The following is a 12520-nucleotide window of genomic DNA, read 5'->3' as shown; positions in this document are numbered from 1 at the left end:
CAATGCTCAGAGAACCTGGGGGGAAAAACAAAAACAAACAAAAAAAAAGCCATACATCTCATACTCTGCAGTAGGGCTGTTCGATATAACGATATATATCGGATGACGATATAAAAACGTCTATCCTTTCATTTTATGCTATTGTTTGTTTCATGGTGTTGCAAAATAAACTGTTTACGGCAATATTTTTTTCATCGTTTATGGTCACTGTAGTGGCTATATTAATTCCTTAAAGTTCTCTCTTTCTCTTATATTTAATAAAACCACATTACGGACGGACAAGCGCCTGTTTTTATGCGTTGTCTTTGGCAACAACGACGGTAAAACCATTGCGTGTTCGCTTGTTTATTTTCCACATAAACCTTTCACAATAAAGCTCAAGATCCTGTTGAGACTTTTCAAAATAAACTGAATCACGTGAAAGAGTATGCAGAGAGAAGCAATTCTCTGAGTTGAGTTCTCTGAGAAGCAAAAAAGAGCCGTCAGGTGCTAAAAAATAAACCTTAGACTCAAACGTTAGAACAGGCTTTTCCCCGCAGCACGCCGTGTAATAAATACTCACAAAGAAAACAGCGGCCGTTACAACTTATGTCTAAAAATGTATCGTTTCAGGCATCGGTTAAAACACTCGACTCCACGTACACGATGCCCAGCTGGAAACACTTCACGCAAGTCGAGCTGCCCGAGATTCACAGAATTTACAGAAAATGTTAAATTTTTGTGATTTATATCGTTATTGGGACGATAGATGTCTTATATCGGGATATGAGATTTTGGTCATATCGCACAGCCCTACTCTGCAGCATGTTAAATGTTAAAGTTCATGGCAATACAATTAGAAAAAAATGAACATATTTGGCTTGTTTGGGAGAGTTGGCTGGAGAAAGTGTTTTCTTAGATTTGCAAAGAGGCATCTGAACAAACCCTAAGACTTCTGGAACAATGTCCTTTAGACAGATGAGACCTAAGTAGAAATGTTTGGCCGTAAGACACAACACAATGTTTGATGGAAACCAAGCACACCATATCAGTACAAACACCTCATACCAACTGTCAAGCATGGTGGTGGAGGGGTATTGATTTGGGCCTGGGCACCTTGCAGTCATTGAGTTGACTACAAACTCCTCTGTATACCAAAGTATTGCAGAATGAAATGAGGCCATCTGTACGACAGCTAAAGGTTGGTCCAAATTTAGCTGTCAAACAGATGGCCTCATTTCATTTCAAGGTTGATCCAAAATTGGGTTATGCCAAGCATAACGGTTAATCTGCAACAGAATGGCTGAAAAAGAAGAAAATCAGATTGTTGCAATGGCCAAGTCCTACACCTCAACTTGAATGAAATGGTGTGGTGGGACATTAAGAGAGATGTGCATTTACAAATGTCCACAAACCTTAATGTGCACAGTCTTAAAAGTCTATCTTACAATGATGTAAGAGACTGATAGCCATACAGAAAATGGTTACTTCAAGATATTGTTGCCAAGGATGGTTGTACAAGCTAAACTCATAACATGTACTTAGTTTTAAGTAAATCTCATAATTCATATAGTCCTTTCAGGTTTCTGTCAAACTGTAAGTGTGTGTCTGCTTAGTATAACTGAAAAAAGAAAATAAATTATTGCAATTAATTGTAATTTAATGGGTTGTCATTGTAATGTCAGAACTGTCAGCTCAATAACTGAAGGTAGTAGAGTTTGGTGGCCTAAAATGGATTGGAAGCTATATAGATAATTTTCTACAAATATTCTGATTCTTAAAATAGAATAATAGATTTGAAGTCTGTCACCCTGCTCTAAACTTTTGATCCTGTTCATAGCTGGCATAGCTATTTCTTGGGTGATTTGATCAAAGTACATCGGTTTTCAGTGGGCAGTAGAAAAGTCTTTAGATGCTTTCGAAGTGACAAAGGCTACGTCCACACGTACACGGGTATTTTTGAAAACGCAGATTTTTCTATGCGTTTGCACCTTTCGTCCACACGTAAACGGCGTTTTCGGTCACTGAAAACGGAGATTTCTAAAAACGTCTGCCAGGGTGGATATTTTCGAAAACTCCGTTTTTGCATTTACGTGTGGACGAGAAAAACGGAGAAAACGCAGCGTCAAAGGTGTGCGCCTTTTTTGACGTCACACTGTGCGCCACGTTATTGTTTCAGCGAAATGAATTTCTACAATGGGGGACTTAGACAAAATACTGTTAATTGTACTCTCTGCAGTGTTTAAATGCTTACACATACACACACACAGTTACTGTCCCTCCACACATAGGACTCGGTTCTGCTTCTATGTGCCATCTTCTAGACTTCTGATTGGCCAACATTTCTACACGGTTAGGAATATATCGCCACCTGTTGCTTTGGCATGTTCATAGCAGCGTTTTCCTTCATTTTTGCGTTTACGTGTGGACGGGATTATTTTTTAAAACGAAAACGGAAAATCTCCGTTTTCAAAAATATCCGTGTACGTGTGGACGTAGCCAAAATCTGCCTTTCCCGCTCCTGATTTGTTTGCAGAGGTCCTTCATAGATCTACATGCCAGTTGATTAGGCGGTCCTTCAGTGTAGTCCAGTACACAGGAAACAAAACGGCTATGGCTGAATGCATCCTAAGTGTCTTTACATCTGTACTGTGAAGCTGTCCACTTATTGCAAGACCACCCAAGTTAATGCTGGGTGTGAACAGGGCCTTTCTCTAAGCACAGGGGTATTACAGAGTTTACAGTATTTTGGGCTATACCTAAAGTATAAGTAAAGTACAGCGTTGTTAATGTACATTCGTAGGGTGGAGCTCAATCACCATCTAGCTCTGTTTAGGTGGATACACTCTGATAATAGGGTTACGGTCTCATGAGACACTGTGTTTGGTTAGTCTTTTTAGAGAGAATCCTACAAACGATTAGAAGTTTTCTTCTGAGTATGCTTTTTGTAGTTTGCAACTTTGAAGTTAAAAGGGTCACATATCTAGATGCAAGATTGTGTGCTCTTTCTTGATGCGTAGACATGATTTGAGGCTGCTAAGCTGTTTAATCTGCAGGATAAGATGGCCACTGTCAGCTTCACAATAAGCTGCAACACTCGATAGTATTGTACAGATGTGTTATTTAGAGGTCTGCAGTGAACACTAACAGATTTAATCTTGAATGCAATTTAGGTATGGATTTTTGAGTTTCATGATAATTCTTTTTTCCTGTAGTGTTGCCCTCGGAAGGCTCAGTTGTTTGGGCAGTTCAAAGCACAGTTGTTGTTCTAGAAATCCATTCAGTTCTCAGCCTTTCAGTAACTCCCTTGGCTGCTACAGCTGGGAGGATGTGCCAGTATGGAAAGACCTTGGTTCTGGGAGGAAACTTTGAAGCGGGGCCTTGGGCCAGAGAGCCATGACATGGAAGTGCCCATTAGAGGAGCAGCATGCAGATGTGCTTCTGTTTCAGAGGGTTTCCTCCACAGGAACTGTGTCCTGTCTATACCCTCTCAGCTACACGTCACTGTTGTCTTTAGTAAACAGAGATATCTCCTTTGCTCCCCCAGGAGGTTTTGAGTTCTCAGTTTCTGAAATCTTGTTATTTGGGCAGTCTTGTCACTGCTCACTTCTCCACTGCCCCTTGCAAATTGTGTTTTTGTGTTGTAATAATCTGGAAAACTGAAGTTAGACAAAGTTGCAGCAAGATCAGGCCTGTCTCTTCCACAGCTGGACTCGCTCTGGTAAATTGACCAAACAGTTCAGAAAAACAATTCCATAAGTGTAATTTTTTTGTAGTGTCACTTTTGGTTCCACATTGAAAGCCCAGCGATGTGAAGGTCTCTTTCTGTCTGGCAGACAGGTTTAAGAGTAGCCTGCCATAGTGTGCTTTGGCTCACTGCTCGTCTCTGTAATCACATTACCGATTCTGCCAAAGAGCCACATCACAATCTTTCATTAAAATCGCATTAGCACAAGACGTGAAGTCATGTGGGAGGAACGCTCCTTATCTCTCTCTCCAAGGAAGAGGTCTACTATAAAAGTATATTACATTGCAGTGTTTCAAGGGCTCCTTTTTTGGTGAGGACACCTTTCACTGCATAATGAAAGAAAAGTATTTTTGGTATCTGAGGGGGGAAGAATACCTCAGACACTGAAATACTGTGATCAGCCTCTTGGCTGTTACTGACAGCGTAGCCTCACCCAGCATACTTGTTTTGAGGTTCAGGGATACATAAATGAAGTAATGCATGCTTTCTGGTTAGGGAGCTGTGGGAGGGGTCGGGCGAGCTGGCTCTGGGGAGGGCAAAGGTGGAAGGCAAGTGGAGCTGGGATACAGCCTGGAAAAGATGGGAGAGTGGAACAGGAAAGACTGTGGAAAGGCGCGGCACGTAAACGCTGTGGGCCTGCATTAGGCAACTCCTGACCTAAGTGGCACATCTGGTGAGACTATAGAAATCATAACAAACAACTTTCCAACAGATGCCAATAAATACACTGTGGACTTCTTCTGCAACTGACCTTTGACATGGACTTACATTTTATAGTCTGTTATGGAGAAAACCTTAGCTACTGCAGTCCCAACATGCATGTTAAACTTTCTGCTTTAAAACACTCAGCAAGTTAAAAAGGATTTGGGGTAACTGATGTTGATTATCAGTGATGTTAATCTGTAAAGCCCAGTGTAACAGAAAACATGAGGCCATTTATTATAAAGAGCACTGGTGAGCGTGCAACCAGTAACTCTACAATCAGTTTCCTGACATTAATATTCAGCTTGTAAGTGCCAGTATTTTCCAATGGGTAGGTTGCTCTGAACAGTTTAATAATATATGTTACAACACAGTGCTTTAAGCAATCAGGCTCCATTAACAAAGCTGTTTGCACTGTAACAACAGACCATTTTGTAGATTAATCAAATATCTTAACAGTACAGTGACTCAAAGTTGTTGTTTTTTTTCCTGGTGTTAGATTCATTATTGTCATTGACTTTATTTCTTTGCTTTTCTTCTTGTGAATGCCAGTTCTTAAAGCACCTGATATTAACACAGTGTTTGAGAAATTAAATGGATTAATCAGTGATTTTTGGTGAAGGACCAGGCAGTTAGGGAACTTAATATCACTATTGCCCACCAGACCTTAGTCTGAAGTGAGTTTTATAGCACAGTACAACATCGAAGTTATAAAATCTATTTAAAAATTTTTTTTTTTTTAAAGCTCCCTTTATTGCTGAACTAACAGGAGATCAGCAATGTGTGATTTTGGTGACACTTCACTTTGTAAATTGTATATATTTTTGTAGTATTGGACTTTTTCTGGCGTTTTCCAGTGTTTCACTTTTTACTTGGTCCCAACAAAGTTGATGCACAGCTGGCTCTATAGAGATGAGTGCTTTGTGGCCCAGCTTCCAACTTGTTCACAATTGGAAGGAGGTTTTTTTTTTTTTTTTTTTTTTTTTTTTTTTACAACAGTTTAGTCTTGCTCAAATCAATGGTCCTTATATTTTTCCTCAGGCCTTCCTCAGAGGCAAGACTAAACATTATTTATTGTCTTGTGTCTTTAAAGTCTTGCTGTTTACTATATCTTTTGGAATGGCAAGCCTAAAGTTAAAATGATGAGCTAATGCATACAGCATCTAAATGTTCTGCTTGCACAGTGAGCACACACCCTTGAATAAGGTTGTGGGTTGCCAGGTTGCGCTGACAGATGTGTTGAAATTTTATTTAGTATGTGGGTTGTGTAGATACACTGTGTTTCATAGACTGTCTGGTAAGTTGGGTAACATGTATTTCAATTATTAATTATACAGCTTTAGGGACATGCAGATTACAGAAGTTTCCTGGGAGAAGTGGCAATAGGGATGATTGGCAGTTATGCATAGTACTTATCACAAGTCTAGCCACACAGCAGCCATCTAGGTAATGCTTAAGCATTATTTTGGGCTGACACTAGAAACATGAATAGAGAGAAAGTCAAAACTCTGATTCAGTGAGACTGAGGCATAAAAAAACTGTATGTATAGACTCAACAGTCAAATCTGATTAAATATTTTTTTTAAGTACGAAAAGATACTTAAAAAAAGATATATATTTTTTTAAGTATGCAAGAGCAGTGTTTCACAGCATTACTCCATCATTTATGGTTATACCAGAGCACCAAGTCAAGCAAGGTCTCTGGTTTATCCCATCAGAGCACTAAACAAATGCCATGCAGTACAACAACATTCTACGCTATGTGCAACAGCACAATGGGCTTATGTTTTTTTAGTTCAGCTGATATAAAGCAGATGATTGGCTTTTTAGGGGGCGTTACAGCACAACCACAATCTCTGGCTTTAAAATATTTTTTCCAGAGGTTTCTATTAAAGATTCTTCTCTCGTTTTGCTCTTTCTTTCTTTTTCTGTTCTTTTCTTTTTTTTTAAGTAGTCTTGCCCTTTGATCGGTGACACTCTACAATAACCAGAGTCCTTTAATTCACTACCCTTCACATTTTGTTTGTCTTTTCTTCCTGAATGGGCATGCCAGTGCTAATGTCACATAGCTGGCCACTTATTTTCCTTTGCTTTCCGGTTATAGAACAGCATAGCCTGTGATATCAGATACAAGTAAGGTGGGGTCTGTATGACTCACACTGTAAATCCAGAAGAGTAGGGTCTCTGGTGTTCTGCGGAGAAACTAGCCAAGTTTGACAGTTCCCAGGTTTGCTCTGAAATGCCTTGCTTTAAAAGGCAAAAAGCAGACGAAGCCTTTGCCTTGGACTCTTGCGTGCCCTAGTGTGTGTGTGGTATGTGATAGTTGCTGTCCTGAAGGAAAGAAATATCGTTTCAATCTCTTCTGCAGACCTCTCATCTGACACATTGCTTATCACTGGACTGATTGTATCCAATTAATCTATGCTGTTGAAACTGTACAGGAAAACAATGCCGGGGGGGGGTTTTTGTGGGGGGGCTTTTTCCCCTTCTTTGAGTGTTGCCTGGTGTTGATTATTGCTGGAGCTTCATGTAACTGGATAACATTCATTCTTTGTGTTTTATGTAATGATGTCCACAGTTTGGCCTGAACTGTCCACCCTGAAGTGTGTTAAGCATGCTTGCAGCCTATGTAATCAGATTGCAGATGAGTGTGATCTGCACTGCACATGTGGCTCTAATAAAAAACCATGCAAATCTGTCCGTTGACATCAGTGTTCTGGAGTGCATATTAATTATCCACAGTGTTGTTAGCCTCGTATTACCTTTTTTTTTAATACAAAAAAGATGTTTCATATCCTAATAAAGTAAAATACAAAAGACCTGTATCTTTTTTCCCCCCATGATCTTTCTCTAACAGTACATGTCAACAAAAACAGGCTACAACCCAAAACATCTGGAACTCTGTAATTTCACCTTTTATTGTAAATAGTACAACAAGAAGATATTGAATTTCTAAAAAAGTTGTCGGCATAAAAAGTTGCAAACAGCTTTTTGTCTGTTTTTTAGGCTAAATGTAACTTTCATGAACAGAAAGTCTTTGTAATTTTTTTTAAAATTACTGCAAATTACTGCACCCTGTTTTTGTTTGTATTTTATACATCATTAGTTTTATAATTATAAATCATCCCAACTCTGTTGGAAACTTATTGTGTAAGTTGTTTAAATCTGGAAAAGCAGAGAAGCGAGTGCCTCACTGAGAACTGAATTCCTGAGGCAACTTAAAGACTGTACAAAAAAAACTCTGTTCAAAACTTGTGTATTACAGCATGCACATTGCATTCTGCAGTATAACAGTAATTGCTTGAATTTTAGTGACATGTGATTCTGACCTTACGTCAGGTACAATGTAGTGTGTTGAGGCTTTAAGGTGTGGCAGTGTTCAGTGCAATGTTGTCACAACATCTTTTTACTGTGTCATTCAGCAGTTGAACTTTCCACTCTACATTTATATGTTTCTGCATAAGTCGAGACCTGCAGGTGACCAAGGACTCCATAAAGGTCACTCATTACCTATCAAGTAAATACCTTAATGAAAGGTTGGTAATGAGCAATGCTTTTAAAACCTTACATTCTAATACTACTACTAAAGATGACAGCATATAACACTGACCAACACAAAGTTTGTAAGTTTAAAATATGGGGGGAAAAGTTATATCTAACATTGACAACAAACAAGCAAAGCCATAAGCAACAGAGGGGAGTGAGCAATAAAAAGCACAATTTTGAGAATGAAAAGAAGCAATGCACTCCAATAAAACTGCTTTTCTATAAAAGGTTTTGATCAAGGATTTAATTGACAATACTTGTTTTCCTTGTGTTCCTTCAGCAGGCTGCTTCAAAGCACACAGACTCATATTGCAAACACTTTGTTGTTGAAGTCATCAAATGGGGATAAATGCATTGGGACGGGGGCTATCTTTTAAAGAGTTTCCATGCTGATAAAACTTTTTTCTGGTAACGGCTCCATTCAAAAAAGGTAACTTAAAGACATTAGAAAATGGAAGGAAACACCCATCCACTTAGGTGTGATTTAGATGCCTTGTAACCCTACGATGCAGCCTTCGACCAAGTTGCATCAACTTGATGTTGCAGAAGTAAAACAGTGTGTGGTCTCTGTGGTGAGGGACTGCTTCATTCTGGGTAAACAGTTTAGGAATTACACTTACTATTACTTAATTATTGTATCTCATTATTAAGAAGTTCAATAAATCTGGGAAATCTCACAGCTATATCAGCATTTAGATTTACTGTTACACATTAATATGAGAACCTTTTCACAAAAAAAATGAGGCAGAAAAGATGCTTGGTAATTAAGAATCTGTGAACACTTTCTGCCTCCTTTGCTTACAGTGCTTTCAGGACTGTCTGCAGAGTACGTGACCATGGTGCAGTATCAAATGGTATCCTCACTCCAAGTTGCTCACCGGTTAGCTAAACTTTCCAGAAATGTATTTCATGTTGAGCCCATCTTCCAACCATCTGCAAAATGTTCTTGATACTATGGGGATGCAGCTGGAATGGGTAACTCACACATTTGTTCACAGCACATTAATGCTGAATCATATGTTACTTCAAAGCATCTATATACGCTGCAGTTCAGAAGATGGCGTTTTCACCAAAGGCCTTGCTGATTTCAGCACGCCGGCGACAAACCACATTTAGCATTTACAGCATTACGGTGAAGGACTCCTTAATAGCATTTGGGGGAAATTTCTGAGTGCTTTTGACTAATTGATTACGCAGCTGAATCTCACTGTCCCTCTCTTGGACTGCCTAAACAGCACTGCCAGGTCTTCACATCAGAAGACATTGCGTAAGGTTTGCAGGAGGCCAGATCCAAAGAGAAGCATTGGATGTTATGCAGTACTGTGTATTACTCAATAAATTATCTATTATCAAAGTGGGTAGCAAATATGTCCTGCCTCTGTTGTTTGTAGTCATTCCATGTTCTGCCAATTAAGGATGAGAGCAGGCTGACCAGAGTCACCTTTTATGGACTTGCACACCCTGAGCTGAATTTTTGCTGTCGGTGTGGTTTAGATTGCTGCTAGATTTACGGTCCCTTCAAAAAAATAATAATTCCAACCTATAGCTTAGATGTGTTTGCTTCCAAAATAATGACCTGGCAGGCTTATATTTGCTATACCTTTATTTTGAAAATAATACCTTTTTAACCCATATTTAGAGCACTCACACACATCATTCACCAGGTTGTGTTTACTTCAGGTAGAAGTCACCTCTGAGACAGAATGAAGTTTTCATTATAGTACAAGCACATTAGGAATATGAGCTGCACGTGTATTTGGTGTGATTCAAGCAAGTTTACGACATCATTTGTCTTCTATAAATATTTGTCTAATAAAGTCTTACAGAAACTGGTGTGATTCTTTCCTGACAATAATAAGGCATCCCGAGCACACCTCCCTCTCGTTTCTTCTGGCTTTATAAAATAAAAGACTACAACCTTTAAAGAGGAGTCAGTCTTTGATACTCTACTGCTGTTCTTTGTTTGCATCTCTTAATGAAACTTGTGCAGTGTCCTATTTATATATACAGAAAAGGATGACTATAGCTCACTTCAATCTTCACGGTGTGACGTTATTCTGTCCTGTGTCTTGCAGTTGTTCAGGGGTCAGGCAGTGATCTGTCATTAGCCACAAACAAGTCATGAGTCCTTGTGTTTTAGTTATTATTGTTATAGTATATTTGCTAAAGAGGAATAAAGTGATTGTGCAAGTTCTGCTTGTATGCATTTCAGATGCTTCATTTTCTGTTTATACTTTTCTCTTACATCAACAATGATCTCACTCACAAGAAAATAAAGCATTTCCTCCAAATGCTATATGAAAAACTACTTAGAGCAAAAACAATACTATAATAAGAAGCTGTCCCATTGTCTGGAAGATCCTCTAAACTTCCTGTAGTTCCACGTCAACTGGCTAGAGGACCCAAATCACAGGTGTTTTGGTTTTAATGTGCCTCATGTGCTTCGGAACGGTACAGATTTAACACCTTTAGAGTGTAGAGTGACCAGCAGTGGGTTTCAGATAAACAAAACGAATAAAGTCTAGGTTGAAAGTGTTAACCTTTTAATAGCTGAGCCACAAGCAAACCAGGAATCCAAATAACAGTGTGAAAGACTTTTTCTTTTTTTTTTAGTTATCTGCATTGCTTAAGTTTGGTGTTGATTGAGGAATGCTTCATGCTGTTTTTAGGGTATGTTGGGGCAGATTACTATCCATCCGTCCTTCCATCCATATTGGAACCTATCCCAGCTGTCTTAGGGTGAGAAGCAAGTTACACCCTGGAACAGTTGCCAGTACATTGCAGGGCTAACACAGGAAGAAAGACAGCCATTCATGCTGACATTCACACCTCTGGCCAATTTTGCTTCCTTTGCACTCACTGTGATGCAGTAGCGTTAACTGCTGTGCTGTCATGTTGTATGTGTGATGATTTTAAGTTTCCAGTAATCTAGTCACCTGTCTTTAGTCAGGCAGTAAAAAGCTTTGCCAAAGAATGTGCTGTAGAAACCAAACATTTTATTTAATTTTATTTTCCAAGTTTTGGGGTTCATGTAATTCTTCATTTATTTAGGAAAAGAAAATATAATACTGCATTGTATTTGCATTTGAGAAATCGATATTGTAATTTGTGTATATTAACTTAGATGTATTGGCTTTACAGCTGTCTAGCTTTTAAGCATCACATTGTTAGCATCACAGCATTTGCTCGTGTATTGTGTGACTTGCTAAATATAGTTTGCCCTGTTTTGTGGCAAATGTGAAGCAGTGGTACCTGCACTGCTGGTGCACGAGGGTTTGATGTGCAACAGGATGTAGACAGACAGGATGTTTGCACTGTGGTTAACAGCTAAGTGCAGCAGACCTACTTTTCAAGACTATCTTTATTATGTCACTTTTCCACAGGTGGTGCCCAGGATGACACACAGTTGTAGTGTGTCATGATTTATATTGTAAAACCCTTTTTTAATACAATGAGTCTGATGTTTACTATGTTTTTGACATTTCCTTGTAGAGCTTGGGATGGCACAGCGCAAGTTCGCCCAGTGCCTGGGAGAGTTTCAGTTTGAGTACATTGGCGATGCAAAGACCGATGATGAGAAATGTATCGGTAAGTGTGGGCTGACCACCTCATATTGAAGGCGCTAACCATATGTTTGTTGCCAACACGTGCTGTAGTCGAGTGCAACTGATAATTATAATATCTTTAACCCTGTATGTGTTATTCTTTTTTTGTTTTTTCTTCAGATGATTCTTTGCAAGAGTTCTCAGCATTCCTCAAAAACCTTGAAGAACAAAGAGAGCTGATGGTGAGGGTGACCAGTTAGAACCTACTTGAAAGCCAGCTGTACCTTTTGTGTGTGTGTGCGTGCGTGTGTGTCTAGTAGAGATGGACCGATCCGATATTAGGTATCGGTATCGGTCCGATACTGACGTAAATTGCTGGATCGGATATCGGTGAGAAATAAAAAATGTAATCCGATCCATTAAATATCAAAAAAGCACGTCACAAAACTTGCGACACGGCGTAACTCGGCTCATAACCGTAGCACGTCGGAGCAGTGTGCTCACCTGATAGAGCGGCTGTGTGTATTTGTAGCCTTGCTAGCAATCCAGCATTTCATCTCCGAGGAAGTGATCCCAGAGAGAAGTAAAGCAAGTGTGTAAGTTCATCTCTGAATGTTTGTAAAGCGTACCTACGTTAAGCTTAACGACCGATATATGGAGCGACTGCCTCTTCTCTCTCTCTCTCCCTCTCCTGCCGCTACTTCATGAAACTGCTTAATGATCAGCTGATCGGCTTTTCTGTCGCGAGTCCGTCTCTCTTCTTTGTTTTTGGCCCACTTTGCACCACAAGGAGGAAAACAGCAGCTGAACAACAGCAGCACGTTTAACCTTGATAAGCTGTCATTAGAATTTATTTAATATTACTTTCTAGACCAGGATCCTTTTCTACGTCGCTGACGGCTGGTAACTGTGCAGGGGCGGATCTAGCAAAGTGTACCAGGGGGGCCGATAGGGCATTAACAGGGAAAAGGGGGGGCACAAAGACATACTTTTCTTTCTT

The 12520-nt window shown here is 39.5% G+C and overlaps 1 protein-coding gene across 2 annotated transcripts in view; it reads left to right on the top strand.

Annotated features, from left to right (window-relative positions):
* The window catches only part of arhgap10 (Rho GTPase activating protein 10), a 52998-nt gene that overhangs the window by 4396 nt on the left and 36082 nt on the right, over nt 1–12520 (top strand). For both annotated transcript variants that reach the window (XM_063476086.1, XM_063476087.1), the window contains exons 2-3: nt 11468–11563; nt 11701–11762. In XM_063476086.1, coding sequence (XP_063332156.1) covers nt 11468–11563; nt 11701–11762 — 158 coding nt within the window. The remainder of the gene's footprint in view (nt 1–11467; nt 11564–11700; nt 11763–12520) is intronic.

Source organism: Pelmatolapia mariae, linkage group LG6 (assembly GCF_036321145.2).
Source record: "Pelmatolapia mariae isolate MD_Pm_ZW linkage group LG6, Pm_UMD_F_2, whole genome shotgun sequence".
Classification (NCBI taxonomy): domain Eukaryota; kingdom Metazoa; phylum Chordata; class Actinopteri; order Cichliformes; family Cichlidae; genus Pelmatolapia; species Pelmatolapia mariae.
The sequence above is the reverse complement of the archived record's forward strand: the minus strand, read 5'-3'. Positions and strand labels throughout refer to the sequence as shown.